Here is a 20,869-nt window from a genome sequence, read left to right on the forward strand (position 1 = left end):
AGCCTCATACAGCTGGGTCGATGAGATCTTTTGGAGCAGCAAAAACATGACCTGTAACATACATATAGAGTTCATCCTTTTGCTCGATCGTGTAGTAGCTTTCGAATTTTTCCAGGCTGAGACATAAGATATCTCGACTGACATTTTGGAAACAATGTAGGGGAGAACATGAACTGAACTCATCCAGCTTTGGTAAGCACGTTTCGTTCAAAAACGGAGATGAAGTGTGTTGATAAGAGAAGATATCCGCAAACCCGACACTTATATACCTCTCATCCCCAACCCTAGCTCCACATCCGCTCTAGCCTCACCCTCCACCTCAGACCTGCGCAACAAGACCCCTCGCGTCTCTGCGCCATCTCACCAGCGCCACCAGATTCGCACACGGAGCACACTGCACCCATGCGTGTGTCAAGTTGCAGACCACCTCATCCAACCTTCTCTTGTCCCCGTCATCGAGCCCAGCAGCGAAGTCCTCCCAGTCTTTGGCCGTGATGTTCTCGTTAGTCTGAGATTCGCCGAAGATACGGTAGACAGCCATGGTGACGTCGTTGTCGGCCTCTGCAAGGATCTGTTGGCAGCGGTTGGTAGACATCGTTGTATTTGGCTTGGGTGGGTTTGGTAATAGTTTGGGGCGTTGTGGCTTTGTTGTAGTTGGCAAAAGCAGGTTATGTATTAATTCGAGTAAAATGGATATTCGACTTGAAGGAGTAATGTGGGTGAGGTGGCGGAATATATACGAAATGGTAGCCGGCTTCCATGTTTGCGCAGCCCAAAGATTGAATGATGCGACATCGATTGACCCTTCAAGTGTTGGCACCATTGGCAAGACTCGATGTCAACCTCATATATCAATGTACCGATATCGAAAGGTTGATTTTTCGAAGGGTGCACTGGACATGGAAGCAGCCTTCGTTGCTGTTGTAACAAACTGGAAAGCAGACGAGGCAAAGACATCGCTTCTTGTGAATGACGTTTTGGGAATATAGACACCGCTATGGTATGAACAAGGGATGCAGCACGCAAGAAGAGTGATGTTGGGCCCCGCCGTCGTCTTCTGTGTTGAAGCAGCCGCAGAGGGCGGGCGCGGACATTGGACGGACTATTCGTATCTTGAACCCGCAGACATAAACTCGTTCGGTTCTGTTTTCGATCTTGCCCATTGTTATATAGTATAAAAATGATAAGGCAGAGCAGAAGCCATGAAACTCAGGAGCAGGAATCTTTATGCGAACCGCGAAAGTTGGTGTCGCGATCATGTATTCCCATCTGCACAATTTTAGACACGAGCAGAGACAACTATTCTACTGAGACATGCGCAGCTAATATTATTAATTTGAGTTCATTGTGAGATTGAGAGAAGGCCAGAGAAGCGTTCATGAAGAAGGCCTGGGCGTAATTTTGTAGTTCTAATGGGAGAGAGCCATCTTGCCGCAACCATCAGGCTCATCCACGGCGTTTTCGATTCTTTGTCTGCAAAGGAGAATAGAAAGTAGAAATTGCGCAGTAGAACCCACTATTTGTAGGGAGAAGAGAACCGATGTGCTCACATGGTAGCGTCGCCATTTTTGTTGCGCTTTTTTAAGAACGGAAGCAACCCAAAGGCCAGACATGGCGAAATTGTCGCTGCTTTTGAGTAGGTAGACAAAGTCCAGGAAATAGGGACATCGAGTGACCCTCGGGGTTTTTGGTGTAGGAGAAATGCTCCAGGAGGAGAAGACATAAACCAGAATATGACCTTTTTTGGTATCTTCACGGAAAAGATGAGGGAGGAAGAAAGGTAGGCCCCAGGAAGATTTTATACCCTGGCGGGCGAGCGCTCGCTCCAGTTACCAACATGCACCTTCATTTCTAATCCTTCAATGAAGCACTGATCTGATGCCGCAAGCATCAAATCCTCCCAGAATTCTTTTGTTTTCTTTCCTGGCACCGCAGCCGTCAGACACAGACATGTGCCACAGGCATCTACTATTTCGGCTCTGCGCAGTCTTTCTTGCACACCATAAACATGATGATAATGAACTTCGTTTTCGAGTTTTTCTTTTAAGGAGCGTTCCCAAAGCCGCCGACCATGAAAGCTGTTGGCAGAGGTTTTGAGTTGTCCAAAAGTGCAAGACGGGACTTTCATCAAGGGGTGTAGACGTGCTTTTGACTAGATAGCGAAAGAAGGTGCAGAAGCGCACATGAACTTGTCCTCGACTACTTTTCGAAAGAGGAGAGCAGCAGCCATAAGATCGGTTTTCCAATGTTTTTGGTAAGAAACACTGGAAGGGACATATAGGAAGAAGGGTTTGGGAGTCGAGCGAGAAGGTTTATATACACGTCCAGGGACAGTGAGCACGTGCGCTTTAGTGGAGCCTGTTGCAAGAAGGCGCACCAGCGGAACGATGGGATACGAGCGAAGCCGGTCGCATACTCCGTCGCAGCAAAACACATCAACGCACAACAGCAACTGAGCAGAGAAATGATCAATTCTTCATACCAAGATTAGTCTACCACCAAAATACTATATGCACCTCTATATCCCACTATTCCTCCATCTACCGCTTAACCAACCCGGCAGCAGCAGCCTTCATCTCCGCCTCCTCATTCTTCTTCCTCTGGGCCTCAATCTCAGCCCTCGCCTTCCTCTTCTCCTCCTGCTGCAACTGATCCGGTCTTCGCTCGGCAATATCCTTTGGCTTGTTGTCCGAGAAGAAGAACTTCAGACCCTTCTCAATGATGTAGCAGGCAACGAAGTCAAACGCCATGATGCTGGTAATCATGATCTTGAAGTCGGTAGTGAAGGGGACAAGCTTGAGCTTCTCGTTGAGCTCGGGGATGAATTCGGTGGCGCAGGAGAAGGCGACACCAGAGACGGAGACTAGACCCCAGTACATGCCCTTGTTCTCGCGGATGGACTCGCGGAAAGGTCGGCCTTGGTAGTTGATGGCGAAGGTGGAGATTTGTTGAATAAGCTGCAGGAGATAGATTGCGGAGTTGAGCAGAGATGGCTCAAAGTCCTTCTCTAGATCTGGGTTGGGGTCCTTGGGCTCAACACGCTGGACGTATTGACTGACGTAGATGAGGGTGATGATGTGGATAGCGAACTGTCCGAGTACGGAGCCGATGATGTATGTGTTGAAGATGTTGTGCTGAGGACGTTCTTTCGACAGCGTCTCGACGGTCTTTGCGCGCGAGATGGAAAGGAAGCAAACACTCATCATCATGCCGGAGATGGTAACTTGACCGTCGCCGAACTTGATACCATCCAGGTAGAGGACTGACAGACTGTAGGCAGAGATCAAGCAGTTGAGAGCAAGGATCTTGTACATCTGGATTGTAGCGACGAGTGTGCAACGGCCTTGGCGGATAATGTTGGGAATGGCAACGACGTTGGCGAGCTTAGAGGTGAAGGGCGCAGCGACGGAGGCATCACCAAGCTTGATGGTCGGAGGCTCACCGGCCAACTCTTCCATCTCTTGTGCCATCATCTTCTCTTGCATTTGCTGAGCGAAGTTGGCGGCGGCCTGAGGAGGCTGAACTTGACCAGGTTGCTGTTGAACAAGGGTACCAGTAGATGCCGAACCGTTAGCAACGCCGTTGGCTCCGGGAAGTAGACCCTTCCTCTTCGCTTGGTTCTCCATAGCTTTCTCGTAGTGTGGGTTGGTGGGACCAGGTGGGTAGAGATGCGCAATCATGATCGGAACAGGCGGCTGGGGCTGGTTGAATCGTGTCATGAGGTTGCACTGCTTCTCGTAGACGTTCTTCATCTGAGTGTTGCGGAAGTGCTCGCCAATCTTGTCAAGATCCTCGCGAGTACCGTTCAGAAGAGCGACACCAATGTGAGCCTGCTTCAGCGCACCAACGTCGTTGGTACCGTCACCAGCCATGAGTGTAGTGTAACCGCAGTCCTTGAGACCGAGAAGGATTTCCTCCTTCTGCTTTGGCGAGACACGAGCGTAAACCCAGGTGTATCGCAGAATCTGCTTCCATCCTGGCTGGCCAGCGAACTTCGAGAGTGCGTATCCGGTAAGGCAGATGTCCTTGGACTTCAAGATCTCGGCATCCAGAGGCTTGGTAGGGTCGACAGGAATGCTGACCTTGTCGTCAACACTGCGCCAGACAAGCTTCTCGCCAGAGTCGTCGTTTTCAGGTGCATCAAGGATGTAGCAATCGCGGTCGACGATTTCGACCTGCTTGGCGACGTGGACAGCGGTCAACGGGTTGTCACCAGTAATCATGACAACACGATGGCTGGACTCGTTGAGGGAACGGACAGCCTCGACAGCGTCAGGCTTGAGAGGGCATTGGAGGACAAGGAAACCGGCAAAGTGCAAGTCAGACTCGACTTGCTCACGCTTGAGATCGTTGATGCGGTTTTGGCCCCACTCTCCCTCTTCGGAGATGAACTTGTATGCGAGAGCGAGGACACGGCCACCATTACGGGTGAAGTGCTTGAAAGTCTCCTCGTAGTTCGGCGGGGTATTGACCAACATCTTGCGAATAGTCTCGGGCGCGCCCTTGACTGCAGCGATTGTGCTCTTGACCTTGCGGCCAGTCTTGGTGTTGTTGACGATGACGGTAGCGACGGAGCTCTGGCGTTTGAGGGCGGACGAGAATTGGAAGCGGCGGCGGATGTGCACGAGTTCGGCTTGGGATTTGGGGGTAGTCATGGTGGCTTGAAGTGTGTCCTTCGCTCCGAGTTTCCAGCCGAGAGACTGGAGGGTTGCCTTCTCCATAGGCTCTCCAACAGTCTCACCATCGTCGAGTTTGACCAGGGCGTGAGCGGCGGCGAGCACCAGGGTCGTCTCAGTAGCGACGTCCGTAACCTTTGCGAGATCGGTGTGCGCGCCGTCTGCTGCAACTGTAGCTCCATCTTGTCCCAATGATAGTCCAGCAATGCCGTCCACGACCAAGTCTTCACCAGTCAGAGTACCGGTCTTATCGAAGCAGGCAACGTCGACCTGCCCGGCGAAGGGAATGCGGAAAGGCTCGGTACAGAAGATGGCGTACTTGCTCAGGGCAGCGAGGGAAGTGTTGACGGCCAAGCTGAGCTCCATTGGAAGCTCGGGAGGGACGACGCTGGTGACGATGAGGACGCAGTCGAGGAGCAGCTTGTTACGCTGGCGATCGAGCCTGACACCCTCCTGCCAGACGTACCACGAGGCAGCGACGGCGAAGACGGTAAGGAAGAGAATGAAGAAGAGGGCTTCGACGTTGTTGGCGGACACGCGCTCGGTAGCGAAGATCATGGTCCTGACGAGGCTGCCCTGGTTAGTCTCGAAGCCAGTCTTAATAACAACAGCAACAGCGCCCTTGTCCGGCGGCGGTGGGACACCAGACGAAAGCCTAGTGACGTTTCCGCCATCCTCCTCAGCGTCGCTACCGTGCGAGACCTGGAGCACCTTGGTGCCGCCCCAGAGGAACGAGTTCTTGTCCAGACCCTCAGGCTCGATGCGCGCATCGCCAGGTCGCAGTTGTACGGACTCCTTGAGCACCGGTGTGCTCTCTCCGGAAAGCATAGCCTCGTTGACAATCGCGGAGCCCTCGAGTAGGAGCATGTCGCATGCCACACCAGAGTCTTCCTTGGTCCGGCCTGCGCTGACGACATCGCCGGGGAGCAGCTTGTCGCTCATGATCTCCTGCCACTTCTTCTGCCTGTATACCAGAATCTCGTAGGGCTTGATGCTCATGCCGCGGAACTCGTTCAGGGTCCTCTGTCTCTGCCACACGACGGTGCTCTCGAAAGCGACCAGCATGAACAGCGTGAACAGCGAGTAGTACCAGTATTCGTCCAGCATCCACAGTCCAACGCAGAAGATCTGGAAGACGAAGAAGGGCGCGACGGCGTGTTCCTTGAACAGCTCGGTGAAGGTCGGGACGGGAATGTCGAACGCGTTGTCGCCATAGTGCTGGGTGAGGCGCTCAATCTCGGCGGGCGAGGTGAGGCCCTGCGTCTGCTGGAACGTCTTGAGCTGGGGCTTGGGTTCGATGTCGAGCGGGTAGGACAGCGGGGCGAAGGAGCCTTTCTCGGTGTCGTAAAGGAAACGGCGCTTCTGGAAGAGGAAGGAGAGGTTCGACTTTCCGCCCACGTTGTCGCGCACCAATGGCACAATCTCAGCGGCACCCGCGTTCTTGACGGGCTGCACTTTGATAAGCGATGCCGAGCGCACGTCGCTGGCCGAGGTGGTGGTGAAGGCGCTCTTGAGGTTGACGTTCCAGTGCGTCATAAGCCAGAAGAGCGACTGGAAGGTGGTGATGCTGGCGACCCAGACAAAGGTCCATTCCGACGACTGGATGTACTGCTCATAGCGCTGCGGCGAAAAGTATATGGCGGAGAAGGCGGGCCACACTATTAAGAAGGGCCAGATGTACGTGTGTAGCTGCAGCGGCAGCGGGTTGTGCAGGCTGGCCTGCTTGATCTGGGGGTTGTCGACAAGCGGGGCCATGGTTGTGGTTGTCGTGTCCAGACGAACGTCAGTCCTCGAAGATTATTGAGACCCTTTGCCTTCGCGCCCGCCGCCGTCGGCGCTACTTTGCCCGATGCACGTGGCGGAACATTCACGAACATGGATTGAAAGCGGGTTAGCGTCTGCCGTGATTGGTCCGTCTGCTGAACTCCTCTATCTCAACATTCTGTTTTCACCTTCGACAGCTTCACTCTCTTTATTCTACATCATCCATCGAACAATGAATGCTCCACAGCGGTCGCAGGAATCCCCGCCAGCGACCCCCTGCAAAGCGCCGGTCCTCGCAGCCGCATCACCTCCGCCCAGATAGCATCCATCCGATCTTCGAAAAACGTATCCGTCCATGCGACATGCCGCATTTCATGCTCGAGATGATGTGTACTTCTAACATGCATCACGCCACACAGCTCTGATAGCTGCGCGATCCACCACATGCGCTCTTCGCCTGTAGCAACACAACTCGCAACGACGAGAACCCAAAGCAACATGTTGAGATTCTTCTCTCGGTTCCATGTATCCAGCAATGATGCATTTGGTCGATCGACAGCGGCACGTAACCGAGAAAGAAGGATGGTGAAGATCTTCGTGTTCAGTGGTAGTGCACGAAGCACCGCATATACGAAAATGAGGGCTGCTGCAAGTAGGGCCTCAACCACACTCGCTGCATCCGCTCTAGCCTTGAGATAATCGTAGCAGTCGCTTTGTTTGTCGTGGATGCTCTGGTCAAAGTGCAGGAAGTTGTATGACTGATCAGGTATTGAGAGGATCGTGAACTGCGTTTCGTAGAGGAGATTGCTGAGAGTGAGGCGCTCGACACGACCAACCCAGTGCGATGATAGTGCTAGCACGAGTCGATGCAGTCGATAGAAAATGTTGAAGCAGTCGACCGCGCGGCAAGAAAGGTGGAGCAGTGACGTGGGCGACGTTTGTGCCGCTTCTTCTCTGAGCTCGTCCGGCAAAGGAGGCATATCCGGGTCTAGACTGATATGTGGGAAAGATGGGTGGGCGCGAGAAACAGCTGCAGTGTGAAAGTCCATCCTGTCAAGTGCTTTAGCGGTGAAATTATGCGATGGATGGCATTGAGCTTACCATATGATGCCACGCAACAAGCCATCATTGTGTCCAAAGGCAAACAGCCCACCTCGCACTTTCAACATACGTTTCAGCGCTGTGACGTGGAGCTGAGCCGCTTCATAGTCTCCAAGAAGATTCTGGAACAGTTAGTATGGGTCATTCCATGGGAAGACGTGATGGTACCTCCAGATTTGCCAAAGTCAGCACAGTGGCAACTACCTCATCAGATATATATCCTCCAGACGTCGCAAGTTTGCAATTGACGATCTTGATTGCTTCATTCTTGTGCTTGAGTTTACGCACTCTCAAGTCAGTGAGTTCATTGGCCAGCATGCCGTATAGTGCCCAGCTCGCTAGAGTTGCGTGTAGCAAGCCGGCATCACTCAAGATGAGTGATTTCCACGTGTGCTGGGCATCGACGGCGACTGCATTGTTCCTGGGTGCACCTTTGTCTGTCTTGGTGTCAGCGAACGGGGCCCTTGGCTTCAGAATTCGCCCTCGTAGTTGGACAACGTGTATCGACTCTACGTACACAATTGGAATAGCGCACTCAGCTCTGGAGTTCCAGGTATGGGTGAAGCCTTGGAAGGATCTATCCGATCATCATCCAGGCCGCATTTCAGTGCTGGCGCTAGTGTTTCATCCGTGTCTTCTCTCTTGTCTTTGCCATCTTCCCCAGCTTTCGAAGATGTCCTTGGTCGCGACCTATCTCTCAGATCTTTTGGCCTTGCTGCGCCCTTCTCTCTCACTCTCCGTGCATCTTCCCTCTCTCTGCTATTGGCCTTCTTTTTCTTGATCCGAGGTTCGGATATCCGGAATCGGCTCTTTAGCTTCTTCTTCGCCATGGCCGTGCTGATCGAAGAGTGTTGAGACGGGTTGGTCTGCGGTCCAGCCATCTTCATATCGAAGTGATTGCGCATCACCAGCCGCCGGATCATGCATCGTTCCGCACCAGCTAGGTTATATGGCTTATCCGTAGTTACAAAGAATTCGTACTCGCGCTCCATGATTTTGGTGAGCCTTGTCGGTAGATCTGATGGGAGGGGTATGTCCGTAATCTAGAATTATAACTACGCAGTCAACAAATAATGGCTTGCGGCAAAATTTAGAGACTGTGGCTGGGGCGTTCGATATACCTCCTGTATATTCAATGTGGTACTTCGGCCTCCGACTACCACACCTCGTCATGTGCAACCATAAGCCACCTTATCGGCCGAAGCAGCGACCTATGCCCGGAGATAAGCTCGCGTAAGTGGTATCGAGTGTACGGGAGGTCATCTTGGCTGGCTTATATAAGACCTATGCTGATTACGGCAGCGGGGTCAACATGCGAGGTACTGTGCCATTGGACAACAGCAACACACGACGCGCGCCTCGTATGCGATAAGCGTCGGGCTTTCCGCCGATGTTTGAGGTGGCTGAGAGGGAAGCGCGGGGGGCCAAAACTCGTATTCTGGTAGCGACGCGCATGGACGAATGATTCATGCAGCCCTACAGCGCCTCGGAAATGATGGCTGCTGCATTTCGGGGATGTCTCTACTCTACATACACAACGCCTCTACAACCCCGAGTTGAATGCCACACCTTCAACGCCAACAGCCTACCCGAGAGTCATTTCCATATTCATTTGCCCTTGTCCTCTCTCAGACTAACGATCTGGTTGAGCACAATCTTGTCTTCCGTAGAATCGATATCAACGCAGAAATAAGCAGTACGCAGCGCCTGGAAGCGCACAAGAGCATCTGATGATCCACTCAGATCGAGTGAAGTCTCGCTGATGAGATCCTTGATACCCCGCTCGATGACCGCTTTGTCGTGAATGATTTCGGAGTTGGGGTTAAGATCGTCAGCCCAACCACCTGTCTTCCAGTCTAGTGTGTTGGGTGACTCGGTCTTGAAGAGCGAGGTGTACAGACGTGCTGTGACCGGAACGGCTGTAGCAACGTCCACCCATTGAATGTAGGCCTTGGGCTTCTCGGTACCTGGCACCTTGACAGCCTTGATCTCGGACACGTTGCCGTTCTCGTCCTTGGAGAAGGATGTCGCACGGATCGCGAAGGGGAGGTTGTATAGACCCACAGCCTTGTTTGGCGCCAGACGGAAGTAGTCGGCGCTGTCTTCCTCTCTGAAGTCGCTGCGGTCTATGTAGACGGCGCTACCAATCTTCACCTTGCGCTCACCAGGTATGGTGCCCTTGGGGTCGTAAGGGACCGTTATTTCTTGTTCGTCTTCGGTCGCGAAGTCTTCGATGACTACTTTGATAGGGTCGAGCACCATCATCTGGCGTGGCACGGTTCGCTCGAGGTGTTTGCGGATTGAAGCTTCGAAACGTGGAGGCTCGATCTCCGAAAGCGCATCCGTGACGCCGAGCTCGTCCACAAAGTTGAGCATGGCCTTGGCTGGGATGCCGCGACGGCGCAGCGCAACCATGGTGAAGAGTCGGGGGTCGTCCCATCCTCGTACTACGCCGGGTATCTTTTTGGTCTCGACTGTGCCATCCGCGTTCTTCTTTTCGACAGTTGTGCCTTCGACGAGCTGGAGGATGCGTCGCTTCGAGAGGATCGTGCCGCCAACGCTTAGGCGTCCGAATCTGTGCAACGTTAATATGAGCGATTTCTAGATGGGAAGCTGTCGCTCACTCTCGCTGCATTGGTCCCTTCTCCTCCGACTTGGGCACTTTCATGTCCAACTGCTCCAGCAGCCAGTCGTAAGAGATACGCGACTGGCGGAACTCGACTGTACACAACGAATGGCTGATTCCCTCGAGTGCATCGCAAATGCAATGGGTGAAGTCGTAGGTAGGGTAGATTCTCCACTTGTCGCCAGTCCGGTGGTGGTGGTTCTCCTTGACAACGCGGTAGGCGGGCAGATCCCACATCTGCGGGTTGCCCTCATCCGGGTCCGTCAACTTTTGTTTCATGCGCAAGAAAGCCTCTCCAGCCTGGTATTTGCCATCGCGCATCGCCCGGAATTCGGTGAGGGACTCTTCGATCGGCCGTGTGCGGTGTGCGCAGCCATAGCGTTTGCCTCTGTTGTCGGGTCCTCCGCGCTGGTTGTTGATCTCCTCGCCTGCGCCAGAGTTAGTACCTCGCATATGACGATAGACATGCAGACTTACGTGAGCAGTGGCACACATAGGCGCCGTCCTTCTTGATAAGCTGCTCTGCAAGCTCGTACAGCTTGTCAAAGTTGTCGCTGCTGTATGTGATCTTCCACGGCTCGAAGCCTAGCCACCTGACGATGTCCAGGATGGCCGTGAAGTAGATCTCGTCCTCCTTCTCCGGGTTGGTGTCGTCGTATCGCAGGTAGCACTTGCCATTGTGATGTTTCGCGAAGCCAAAATCGACGGCGATGGCCTTGGCGTGACCAATGTGGAGGAAGCCGTTTGGTTCGGGAGGGAATCGGGTTCTGACTTCTGGCACAGGCTTCTCTTCGTAGATGCGCTTCAGCCAGCCCTCAGAGAAGATGCTCGTCGGCTCGCTCTTTGTGCTGGGCTTGGCCTGCTCTTTGGGTCGGAGGGCATGCTCGGCCTTCTTGGCCTTTGCTGCTGCTTTCTTCGCCGCCTTCTCGAGCGCACGCTTCGAAGGGCCCTTCTCCTCCTCAGCGGTCGGTGGGGCGGGAGCTGTGGGTTCCGCCATGTCTGCGCGACGTCAGTACACGCGTTATCGAAGGTACGTTAAGCAAGATGTACACGTGACTTTATAGCAGAAATAATACGCGTCGAGTTCGTGACTTACCGGGCAAGTGTCGATGTTGGGGAGCTCGTGTGCTGCGGGAGGGGCTCTCTCAATAACTTTGGAGGGGCATTGACTCAAACGCGCTACACCAGCCACACCCCTAACGCCACACTAACACGGTAGCTCAACTTTCTCCGCTCGCTGCCCTTCCATCACACATCACACGCTGTGCCACATATCCCTGAGTCGTAATCGCGTGCGATTCAATAAAACTTCCAGTTTACATGGTTGTCAGCGACTTGACACGCTTCAATTGGCGTGCATCGGCACCTGATTCCTTCACAACACGACTCTTACTTCCGGACTCTGAGCCAGCGAACGCTTGAGGATGTCAAGGGCGTGATCAAAGTATCATGTTTGTCTCTGAATTACATGACTACAGTTACGCCACAGCCTCGCTTTGTCGAGACATGGAATGCACTGCGAAACCAGACCTTGGAAACAACAAAAAGCAGATTCAGAGCTTGGACACGAATCCGGCAACATGATATCCAAGATTGACATAGAAAGACTCTAGTGGTAACTATGGATTCGATTGGTGAACGACTAACCTCATCTCCGATAGTGTTTCCAGCTTCAGCATGCAATTTCGCCCCTTCCAAAGCATCGTCAACTCTGCAGGTCGGAAATACCGTCCTTCGGTATTGACACGAGGCATGGAAGGTGCACTTGGAGCTATGTCAACTTCAATCTCAAGACGTGAAACTTGTAAAACAGCAAAACTCAGCGACCAGCATGCCACTCCTGGTGCATACCCGATCCTTAACCATTTCTCACGACAGATGCTCAACGCGCGCCAATCTTTATATCGCTCCTTGTTTCGCACACGCTTTCCTACCCAACGAATAACATCAAAATTTCCATCGATGGTGACCACAAGAAACAAAAACTATACCTACGACAACGTCCCCCAGGAACAAGGCCGAATGGGGGCAGCAACAGAGTCACTCGATGATCGGCGAGCAAGGCAGGCGCACCTTCTCCTTTCGAAGCACTACGAGCCCGTCATCTCTGAGGTACTCAACGAAGAAATACCCAAGTACAAGAATGGCACTACCATCAGTGCAACAGACCGTGTGAAGTATATACGAGAATGCGCGCGAATACTCGCTTCAGAACCGCCCATACTGCTAGCGGCAGTCGACGGCGACTTGGTGCGCCGCATGCGGACTGATCCTGATTTGAAGCGAGAATACGACCTCATCTGCAAGAATGCAGCAAAGCAGCCGTCCATATACATACACCAATTCGCAGACCTGAATGGTATTCCACCTACTCCTAATCAAATGCTCATCATCTGTAATTGGATAGCCGACTACGTAGCCGATAATCTGGCAGAAGGCAAATCTTACGAGCACTTCTGGCAAATAGACAACGTCTCACCGGGAAGACCGCTGATTGCCCGGCAAAACTCTGCCAAAGGCTACCGTAAGTATCTCTACACGACACATTCCAGTCGATCAAAGAAGCGTGTCGGTACCCTCGAACTTTTCTGTCAAGGTACCCAGAAACGTTGGCAGGAGACGTCAGCATCACTACGCGATACACCCCTTCGATATCCTCTTGGGGAGTGTGGATATTCTGAAAACTCGGAAAATCGCCTGAAAGAGCACCGGCAACGGAAGTCATCCAACTACATAATGAACCTAGTCGAGGACATATCCACCCACCTCCACAACATCGGCATATTTGAACAACACTTCACAATGCACCAGTATATTGTCTATCTCATCGACCGACGGGAACAAGTAGAGATTGCGGAGATCTTTTGCTCCGCATTACTTCGAGTGTGGGTGAGTAGCGGCGGTGGTTTCAACTCGTACCCTGCTGGGCTTAGCGTCAACTCTTCGAAGAAGGTCAGCAATATAGACTGGGCTTCGTACGAGATGAACACCACCTTGCACTCCCCCATCGCCGAAAACATGAGGATGCAGCAGCTCAGAGCAGATGAATACCGACAAGCACTGGAGTGGACAAATGACAACACTGTAGACTCGGAGACGAGAGAGCCAGCAAGCCAAGAAGAAGAGTGCATGTAAGTTGAACTACTGAAGGGCTCAGATCAGGTACTGACGTAGCGATTCTAGTGCTCATCTCTCACAGCTGTCGATGTAAACCCACTACCCTCGACCATGACTGCTATATCCTAGGATACTTCTCATTACTAAACCTTGCCACATTGTATGAATTCGAAATAACTCCTACTCCAGATATCACGATGTCCATTTTGTTGTGTCGCAAGTGATGTTCCGAGGTCGCCCCCCTTCGAGCCCCATAATCCCACGTCACAGTGACCTGTATGGCCACTCTTTCATATCAAACCAGAAAGACCGTATCTCGCTACCAAACACGACGATCGGGTGCAATGCAGGCAAATCTGCAACGTCGCTTCTCGAAGGCCACTATCTCAACCTCCTGCATTAACCCGAGTGAATGTCATAGCATCGCCACGTTACCGAACATCAACCATGTCTATGTAAGTCATCAAATTTAGTTTTGCGGAAGACATAGCATTTTTTGGGGGCTATCTCGAAGACATAGAGCACTGCGGAGGTGTTCGCAATATTTAAAGTGGCAAAATTCCATGAACCCCATTGTAGATATCATAGCCATCCATCTATCTAGAGCAAATCTATATTGCACATCAGATGAAAACTAACAATGAGCAGAACATTCGAACACCCCCGCTCCTACCCTGCCGCCCTGCTCAAGAAGCGCCACTCCCTCCCCTCCCACCTCCACATCTTCGTCGAACGACCAAGCCGACATGCAATACGCTCATCAAGAGACTTCAACTACGACGCCCTCAACAAGTCCAGCATCGAAGCCCACTTCCAGCGCAACGTCGCATCGAGCTTTATCTCATTGTACGAGAGCAAAGCCACTGCCTCGAGCAAATATCCTCACACCGACAAAGTGGGACAAAAACCGCGATCATTCGATGCCGCTGAAATGTCTATCCACACCAGTGGGCTGACAGCGGCATGGGTGACCGTAGACAAAGACGTCCGTCTTCCAGTATGGTTTGACAAGAACAGACAGGAGTCCGACAACGCAGACGACGAAGAGGTACTGTGGTTTTGCCTCCAAGAGCTGAAAGCAGTACTACAAGTCGATGAGAAGCTTGGGGAGAAGGACGAATGGCTTGCCTGTGGGTTCATTCCCGAAAGTAGGGTTGTCACTCGTCACGATTCATCGAATGAGGAGTACCCAGAGGGGGTAGTCAACGACAAGGAAATAGAAGAGGCTTATAGACAGGCTCGCCGCGACCGCCAACGTATCGAAGGGGAGAGGCTTCAAGTCGACGTGCCGGAATGTGAGCACAGACTCAAGAAGACGCTGTCTTCGGGCTTCTTGAAAGCCCCTCAGATCCCCAGCCGGAAAAGCTCTCTTGTCTCGCTGGATGGCAAGGCTGTGAGCCAGTCCAAGAAGACAGTTAGCGGGGCTTCAAAGCTTCGCGTAGATACGCGCGACGTGTCGGTCTCGCTGACGAATGCGGATCCACGGCGCGCAGCGTCGCTGATGAAGTATGCGTTGTTGCTGGCGCATGAAAAGAGGTTTGAAGCCGAAGAGTCGTGGCTTTCGGAGACGACTCGTTTGGCTGGGGGTGTAGATCGGGGGGATAGTACGAGGACAATCGATGATGTGGTTCGTAGAGAGAGGCGAAGCGGGTTTGTAGAGCGTCATAATGAGGCCTACTTGACGCCGCCGCAATCACCAATTACCTCATCTGGACGAAGGGGCATGCATGAGCGAAGGAGTCGTAATGGTGCTGATAATCCAGTCAAACGATACGAAATCGCTCGACAAGATGATGAACAATCAGTCCAGGAAAGGGGAAGACGTATGCGTCGCTCTGCCGCTCCATCGCCCTCGCAGTCTTTGCTAGGACATCATCTTGAAGGAGGCAACGCGTCTTCGCTTCGACCGCGTCTTTCGCGCCGTGAGCTCCTCTTGGAGCTGCAATCAGACGAAGACTCTGTTCTACGAGAGTACGCAAGAGTCAGTCTGCAGGATCCCTCTTCCCACCACCACACCCGGCACGACACGCCTAATGGCGCACCCTCAACATCGACGGCCCCGGGAACCCAGCAACCACCCAACCACACCGCCCAGGGTGCAGGTAACGATGAATTTAGCCCACCAGATGAATCGGTCTACTCCACCATGTCGTCTCTCTCCTCCTTGTCCGACCTCGCGCATGCTACCATCGAGGAGGCCACGTACGCTACCGTCCATCCTGGCTCCCATGTTAGAGAGATCGAGATACGGAGAAGGAAGTCGAGGCCGTCGTCTGCGGAGGCGAAGTTCAGCGAAAAAGAGGAGAGAGGGAGGAGTAGGAACGGACGGCGACAACGAAGAGTTTCGGGGGTAGCTGTAGAAACACCAGCGGAAGAGGATGTGGAACCTTTTCCTACTTTTGATCCGATCGTACCGGGTCACGTACAGCTTTCACGGTCTGGAAGCAATGTTTCTGCGGTTGCTGTTGTTCCTTCGGCATCAACACCGACACCTTCACCAGTGGTCTTGAAATCCGAATCTTTCTTTGCCAGAAGGAAGAAACTGTTCGAGAAGGGCAAAGACGTTTCTGAGCGTTTAGCAGAGGTACGGGAAAGTCCGGCTGCTCAGAAACCAAAGGTCATGAAAGATCTCTTGGAGTTTGCTGGGTGGAGATCTGGTGATAAGAAAGATGGGTCGAAGTGAGCAGGGATGAGAAATGACTTTTGTAGGGAAAAGGTGAGTTCATGACGAGGCGAGCGAGCTGCTGTTAGAGTTCGCTAACGGGTACTCGGATCAGCGAAAGATGGAGGTGCAAGTCGAGGAGAAGAAGAGCGTCTCATCATCGCCAAACCACAACATCCAAGAAAGCACCACTCACACTCGCACCTGGAAGATTATCATACCAAAACGTCGCGGTGGTGAGGCGTCCGTCCCCAGTTTTCTCGAAGGTTTCCACTCGGACAAGCCAACCGCCACCAACGAAACCACGACTCTACCCGCCTATCCGCATCCTACGATCCCCAACCCACATTCCCACCCCACAACAATTCGCACCGTTACCCACCCCTGATCCTACACCCGCGCATCCCTCTGCATCCGTGCTAGCTCACTCCCTTCCCATCCCCAATGCGAACCCCTGCCTTACCCGATTTACCCGGAAGCAGTAAAACGCACGGATCCGCACACCCCAATCGAGCAATGACGTGCCGAAAGCAGTGCTGGCGAAAGTTGGCAGCGAGGCATTGGACGCGCACGTTCGGCGCCGGGGGCAATGCAGAGAAAAGTTGGCACCGTGTTCCATGGTGGACTTGTGAGTTACTGCATTAGGCATCTAGAGAAGATGACGACGGGGATGACGGTGGTTGTGACGTTGGAGGTGTCGTGACGTCGAGGGTAATTATAAATGTGGTGGACAATGCGTGCGAGAGATGGTGTAGGCGGACGGAGCGGAAAGATTGCGCGGTGTCGTGATTGGGTGTGGTGCAACATTAAAACACCATCATCGATGTATTTGCAACATCGAGATTACCATATCGCGATGTTAGTTTGATTGTTCGTGAAGTTATAAGTGCACTGGTGATGATTTGCTTGTTCACATGCTACTTCGTGTATTACTATGGATGCGTGAGACGTGGTGCTCACAATAGGCCCGACCTTGCCTGCCTGAATTCCCCAAAGGACCGTTTTCGTATGAAGACACCCCATCGCTGCTGCCTACGCATGTACTTTGCTTGCGCCTCTACGCGCGGCTTTGTAGGCAGTTGTATAGGCTTTAGCCGCGATCTCTGGTGTGCGACGATGACAGACTCTAGCCCCAGTGAGGTGCATCATGGTGGCTCCTGCGTTGTCGGTTGTCAAGATGATCGGACCGTGGCGGGGGCTTTGAGAAATCGATATTGTGACCATGCCCTATAACGGGACTGGTTATTGTTCGGAAGGATACTCCCTCGGAGCTGTTCATCCAGGTTGTGGGCTAGCCATGCCACCCTGGTAAGCACTGGCAAAGTCTAGTTGTCCCAGTTGGCCATTAATCTGGTCAATCTCTTTGTTCAGGTCTTCCACATTCTGCGCCAAACTGGATACTTCGTCGAATCTTCGGTGTTTGGTGGCATCAGCGACCATTTCAGATACTATGAACTTCTGTTCCTCAAGTACGATCAACCGCTCTTTGAGTTCTTTCTCTTCTGATTCCATTGCGGAGACCTCGCTGCTGCTTACGACACTGCCAGTGGAGCGGTCGTTGTACTTGATGGACGCGAGAGCACTACCTCCATTCGTTCGACCTTGCGGGGCTGCATGCTTGAGGATCTTTGGTAACGCTCTGAGGGGTAGCATGTGTAAGCTCAAGAAGCTGTAAGCTTGCTGATATACTGCTCTTTGTAGCTTCTGCTGTGTCGGCGAGTCGGTGGGGAGATCTCGTATTCGTTTTGCGGCTACATCGAACTGTGCAAAGCCGTCCATTAATCGTTTGCGCACCTTGGTCGCGTCAGTCAACTGCTGCGGCGTGGGTGACTTGTCTGGGTCTTGCAAGGCCTGCAGGAGCTTGTGGAATCGTGGAAGGAGTAATCGGATGCCACGTTCGAATTGCGCAAGGTTCTCGTATGCACGCTGGTCCTTTGGCTTGTCGGCTAGCTCGCGCTCAAAGTCGCCTCTAGCGAACAACGTGTGCTGGCAGTCTTTGCACAAGCGCACGTCAACACTCATCTGCGCAGCATCTTTTTCAGTCGTCTGCGTGCTAGCAACATTGAGACCTATCTCCGAGGAGCAGCCAGTCTTGGGGTCGCTGCACACGACGCGTCCGCACATGCGACAATGTGATCTTCTGAATGTGTAGGTCGAGAACTCCTGCTGACAGAAGGGACAGTTCGGAACTTTGGCGTCTTCCTCCCACGTGATTATTGATTGCTCTAGAGTCTTGCGTTGGTTCTTGACACCCGGTAGTGAGAACCAGCTCCCTGCAGTCTGCGTTTCTTCTATCGGAGGCGGGTTTGCGAGAAGTTGCGTCAACTTGGTAAGACGCTTCTCGAGCCGGCTGACTTCCATGCGCTCTCTGTCGACACGTTTCCGTCTGATCTTGGCGAATTCGTCGAAGTGGTCGCGCTCGAAGCCGTGGTGATCGTTGTACCCGTCTCTCGACTTGTAGCATGTCTCGCACACGCGACACCAAACGCCTCGGACAGGGTCGTGTTTAGCCTGCCGCGAGAGCTTCATCTGGTACATGGTGTGCTCCTCGCAGAATAGCCTGCCACACTGTCTGCAGTTGACTGCTGGCTGACTTCCGCCTAGCGCCATTTGTGATGCAGTGACCGGCCTCGCGCACATGGGGTCTGAGCAGACATCACGGTAGCCAGGCCTCTGCCAATGTGATCGCGTGACTTCCTCCTCGGGGTCTCGGCGGACGGGTGCGGGTTCGTGGGGAACGTGGGCGGTCGAACTGCTCGCGGAGTGGGAGATTTGGGGTGGCGTCGGAACGTCGTTGGATTCGAAGACGTCGAGTCCCTTCAGCTTCTGGTTGAGCACGGCGAGCGGCTGGAACTTCTTGGCCTTGTGCATCTGGGCCTCGAACCAGTTCTTGACCTCATCCTGCTCCTCCACGACCAGGTTCTGGTGGTTGTCGTCGAGATGTCTAACACTGGTCAGGGCTAACATACTGGGTGGCTACGAGGCGGTGGTACCTGTTCAGTTGTAGTAATGTTACCTGCTACGTCAGACGACTGTTCTTGCTGCAGCAGGTGCTATGAACCCACCATTTCCTCATTGCATATCGGGCACACGAGTCTGCTGGAGGCACTCGCCGCGGCATGCTCGCTCGGGCCCACCAGGACCTTGCTGCCGATATCCTCGCGCGTCTCTGCAGTGCTGGCGGGGCTGTTGGAGGCCTGCGAGTTGAGCGAGACGGAGCTCTCAGATGGCGAGAGCAGGCTCGCGTTGCGGCGGTGGGCGGCTGCAGGCTGCGGAGGTGCAGCGGCGGGCGACAGGTTCCTCCCGCTGCCGAGGACGCGGCCGCCGCCCAGAGACCTGCGCGAGGTCATATTCGGGAGTGTCTGCTGGAGTCGTGAAGGTACATGGGCCGGCATGGGTAGGCTAGGGCGTGGGTCTTGGGCGCGCCGTTGCAAGGGCCGCTAGGGATGCGCTGCAGGACCACATGCCGGCATCTTGGAAACGCGTCCCCGTCCCGCAGTCGCACCGTCCAGGGAGACATGGCTAGTGGCAGCGAGGGAACCATTATTGCGTGATTGCAAAGTGCATGCGATAAGAAAACTCTACAGCCCAGCCAGCCCGGCCGACGTCCTCAGCACGGCCTTGGCAATGACGCGGAATCGAGACATGGCTATCTCCGCGCTGCATGCTCCATCTCCGCAACACTCTCCGCACCATGAAAGGCCCCTACCCCGAGATCCAGGGCGGCGGCTCTCTGATTCTCGCATGGCAGATCCGCAATAAGCGCGTCCTGGTCGTCGGCGGCGGCGAGGTACGTCAACACCCCCAGGCCCCTTGCAAAGTATTGACAGTTGACAAAAGTCTAGGTCGCCGCTGGTCGCATCGTCAACGTGCTCAATGCCGACGCCAAAATCACCCTCGTCTCCCCGCGCGACGGCCTCAACGAAGAAGTCGCCTACCGGATAGAACAGGGCCAGGTCGACTACATCGATCGCAAGTTTGAGCCCCAAGACCTCGATGGCGTCGACATGGTCCTGACCGCCGTCGACGATCCCGAGGCCTCGTCGCAGATCTACAAGCTATGCAAGGAGAGGCGGATAGCAGCCAACATCGCCGACGTCCCGCCCGAGTGCGACTTCTACTTTGGCAGCGTGCACCGCGATGGGCCGCTCCAGATCATGGTCAGCACAAACGGCAATGGCCCCAAGCTGGCCAACATCGTCAGGAGGCAGATAGCAGCTGGCCTACCATACAACATCGGCAACGCCGTGCAAAGAGTCGGCATGCTGCGGAGGAAGCTGCGAAAGGTCGCCCCGAATATCGAGGAGGGCCCAAAGCGGATGCAGTGGTATGTTCCCTACATCGCATCCGGAAGGTACTCGCTGACTCAGCCCATGCAGGATGTCCAAGGTGTGCGAACAATACTCGCTCGACGACCTCTGCGCCATGACCGAGGAGGACATGGAGATGCTCCTCGGTTTCTACCGACCCGGAACTGTGCCGACGCTCGAAGAAGTACGACTGCAGGAAGCCGATGGAGCGTACGACGGGCCTTTCTTGATCTGATTGCATATGGATTCGGCGTTGGGTAGACAGCATACAGTAGGTATGAGCGGGAGTTGCGGCGACGCTATCAAATTCTTGTATATCAATTGTACACTCTCCTACGCTCTCACTACCTCCTAGAAGTTTTATGTTGCCTTGGGATTTTGTAAGCTTTCCTTTCTATACTAATGCAGACGGCAGCGCATCTGTTGGGTTTCCAGCTAGTCGAAGGTGCTCCGGTGGCTCATTCCTCGTCTCATCTCCTGCTGTGCTGTCAGCCAATCAGGATGAGTTGGCCCAAGCGTCATCTTCCCGGCACTTGCCTGTTGAATGCGTCCCTCACCACATCTTACAGATCACATTACAGCAACGCTACGATTTCTGCGCTCTATCACTTAG

At 53.6% G+C, this 20,869-nt stretch overlaps 6 protein-coding genes across 6 annotated transcripts; 3 read left to right on the forward strand and 3 right to left on the reverse strand.

Moving 5' to 3' along the window:
* Positions 1-2,540: 2,540 nt before the first annotated feature.
* Positions 2,541-8,422, reverse strand: J4E78_008285 (uncharacterized protein; the record flags this gene model as incomplete). Its single annotated transcript, XM_049368887.1, has 5 exons — positions 2,541-6,296; positions 6,749-7,490; positions 7,542-7,663; positions 7,710-7,978; positions 8,059-8,422. The coding sequence occupies 5 exons, from the start codon at positions 8,420-8,422 to the stop codon at positions 2,541-2,543; spliced, it is 5,253 nt and encodes a 1,750-aa protein (XP_049219331.1).
* A 727-nt stretch (positions 8,423-9,149) lies between these two features.
* J4E78_008286 (uncharacterized protein) lies at positions 9,150-11,164 on the reverse strand (the record flags this gene model as incomplete). The annotated part of the gene is made up of 3 exons (XM_049368888.1): positions 9,150-10,116; positions 10,166-10,595; positions 10,645-11,164. The coding sequence occupies 3 exons, from the start codon at positions 11,162-11,164 to the stop codon at positions 9,150-9,152; spliced, it is 1,917 nt and encodes a 638-aa protein (XP_049219332.1).
* Positions 11,165-12,129: 965 nt separating this feature from the next.
* Positions 12,130-13,687, forward strand: J4E78_008287 (uncharacterized protein; the record flags this gene model as incomplete). The annotated part of the gene is made up of 2 exons (XM_049368889.1): positions 12,130-13,298; positions 13,555-13,687. 2 exons carry the CDS (start codon positions 12,130-12,132, stop codon positions 13,685-13,687), a joined length of 1,302 nt encoding a protein of 433 aa, XP_049219333.1.
* Positions 13,688-13,731: 44 nt separating this feature from the next.
* J4E78_008288 (uncharacterized protein) lies at positions 13,732-15,967 on the forward strand (the record flags this gene model as incomplete). Its single annotated transcript, XM_049368890.1, has 2 exons — positions 13,732-13,739; positions 13,933-15,967. The coding sequence occupies 2 exons, from the start codon at positions 13,732-13,734 to the stop codon at positions 15,965-15,967; spliced, it is 2,043 nt and encodes a 680-aa protein (XP_049219334.1).
* Positions 15,968-17,221: 1,254 nt separating this feature from the next.
* On the reverse strand, positions 17,222-19,296 carry J4E78_008289 (uncharacterized protein; the record flags this gene model as incomplete). The annotated part of the gene is made up of 3 exons (XM_049368891.1): positions 17,222-18,890; positions 18,940-18,962; positions 19,012-19,296. The coding sequence occupies 3 exons, from the start codon at positions 19,294-19,296 to the stop codon at positions 17,222-17,224; spliced, it is 1,977 nt and encodes a 658-aa protein (XP_049219335.1).
* Positions 19,297-19,640: 344 nt separating this feature from the next.
* J4E78_008290 (uncharacterized protein) lies at positions 19,641-20,491 on the forward strand (the record flags this gene model as incomplete). The annotated part of the gene is made up of 3 exons (XM_049368892.1): positions 19,641-19,736; positions 19,792-20,273; positions 20,326-20,491. 3 exons carry the CDS (start codon positions 19,641-19,643, stop codon positions 20,489-20,491), a joined length of 744 nt encoding a protein of 247 aa, XP_049219336.1.
* Positions 20,492-20,869: the final 378 nt, after the last annotated feature.

Source organism: Alternaria triticimaculans, assembly GCF_023758025.1.
Source record: "Alternaria triticimaculans strain BMP 0046 chromosome Unknown scaffold_14, whole genome shotgun sequence".
Classification (NCBI taxonomy): domain Eukaryota; kingdom Fungi; phylum Ascomycota; class Dothideomycetes; order Pleosporales; family Pleosporaceae; genus Alternaria; species Alternaria triticimaculans.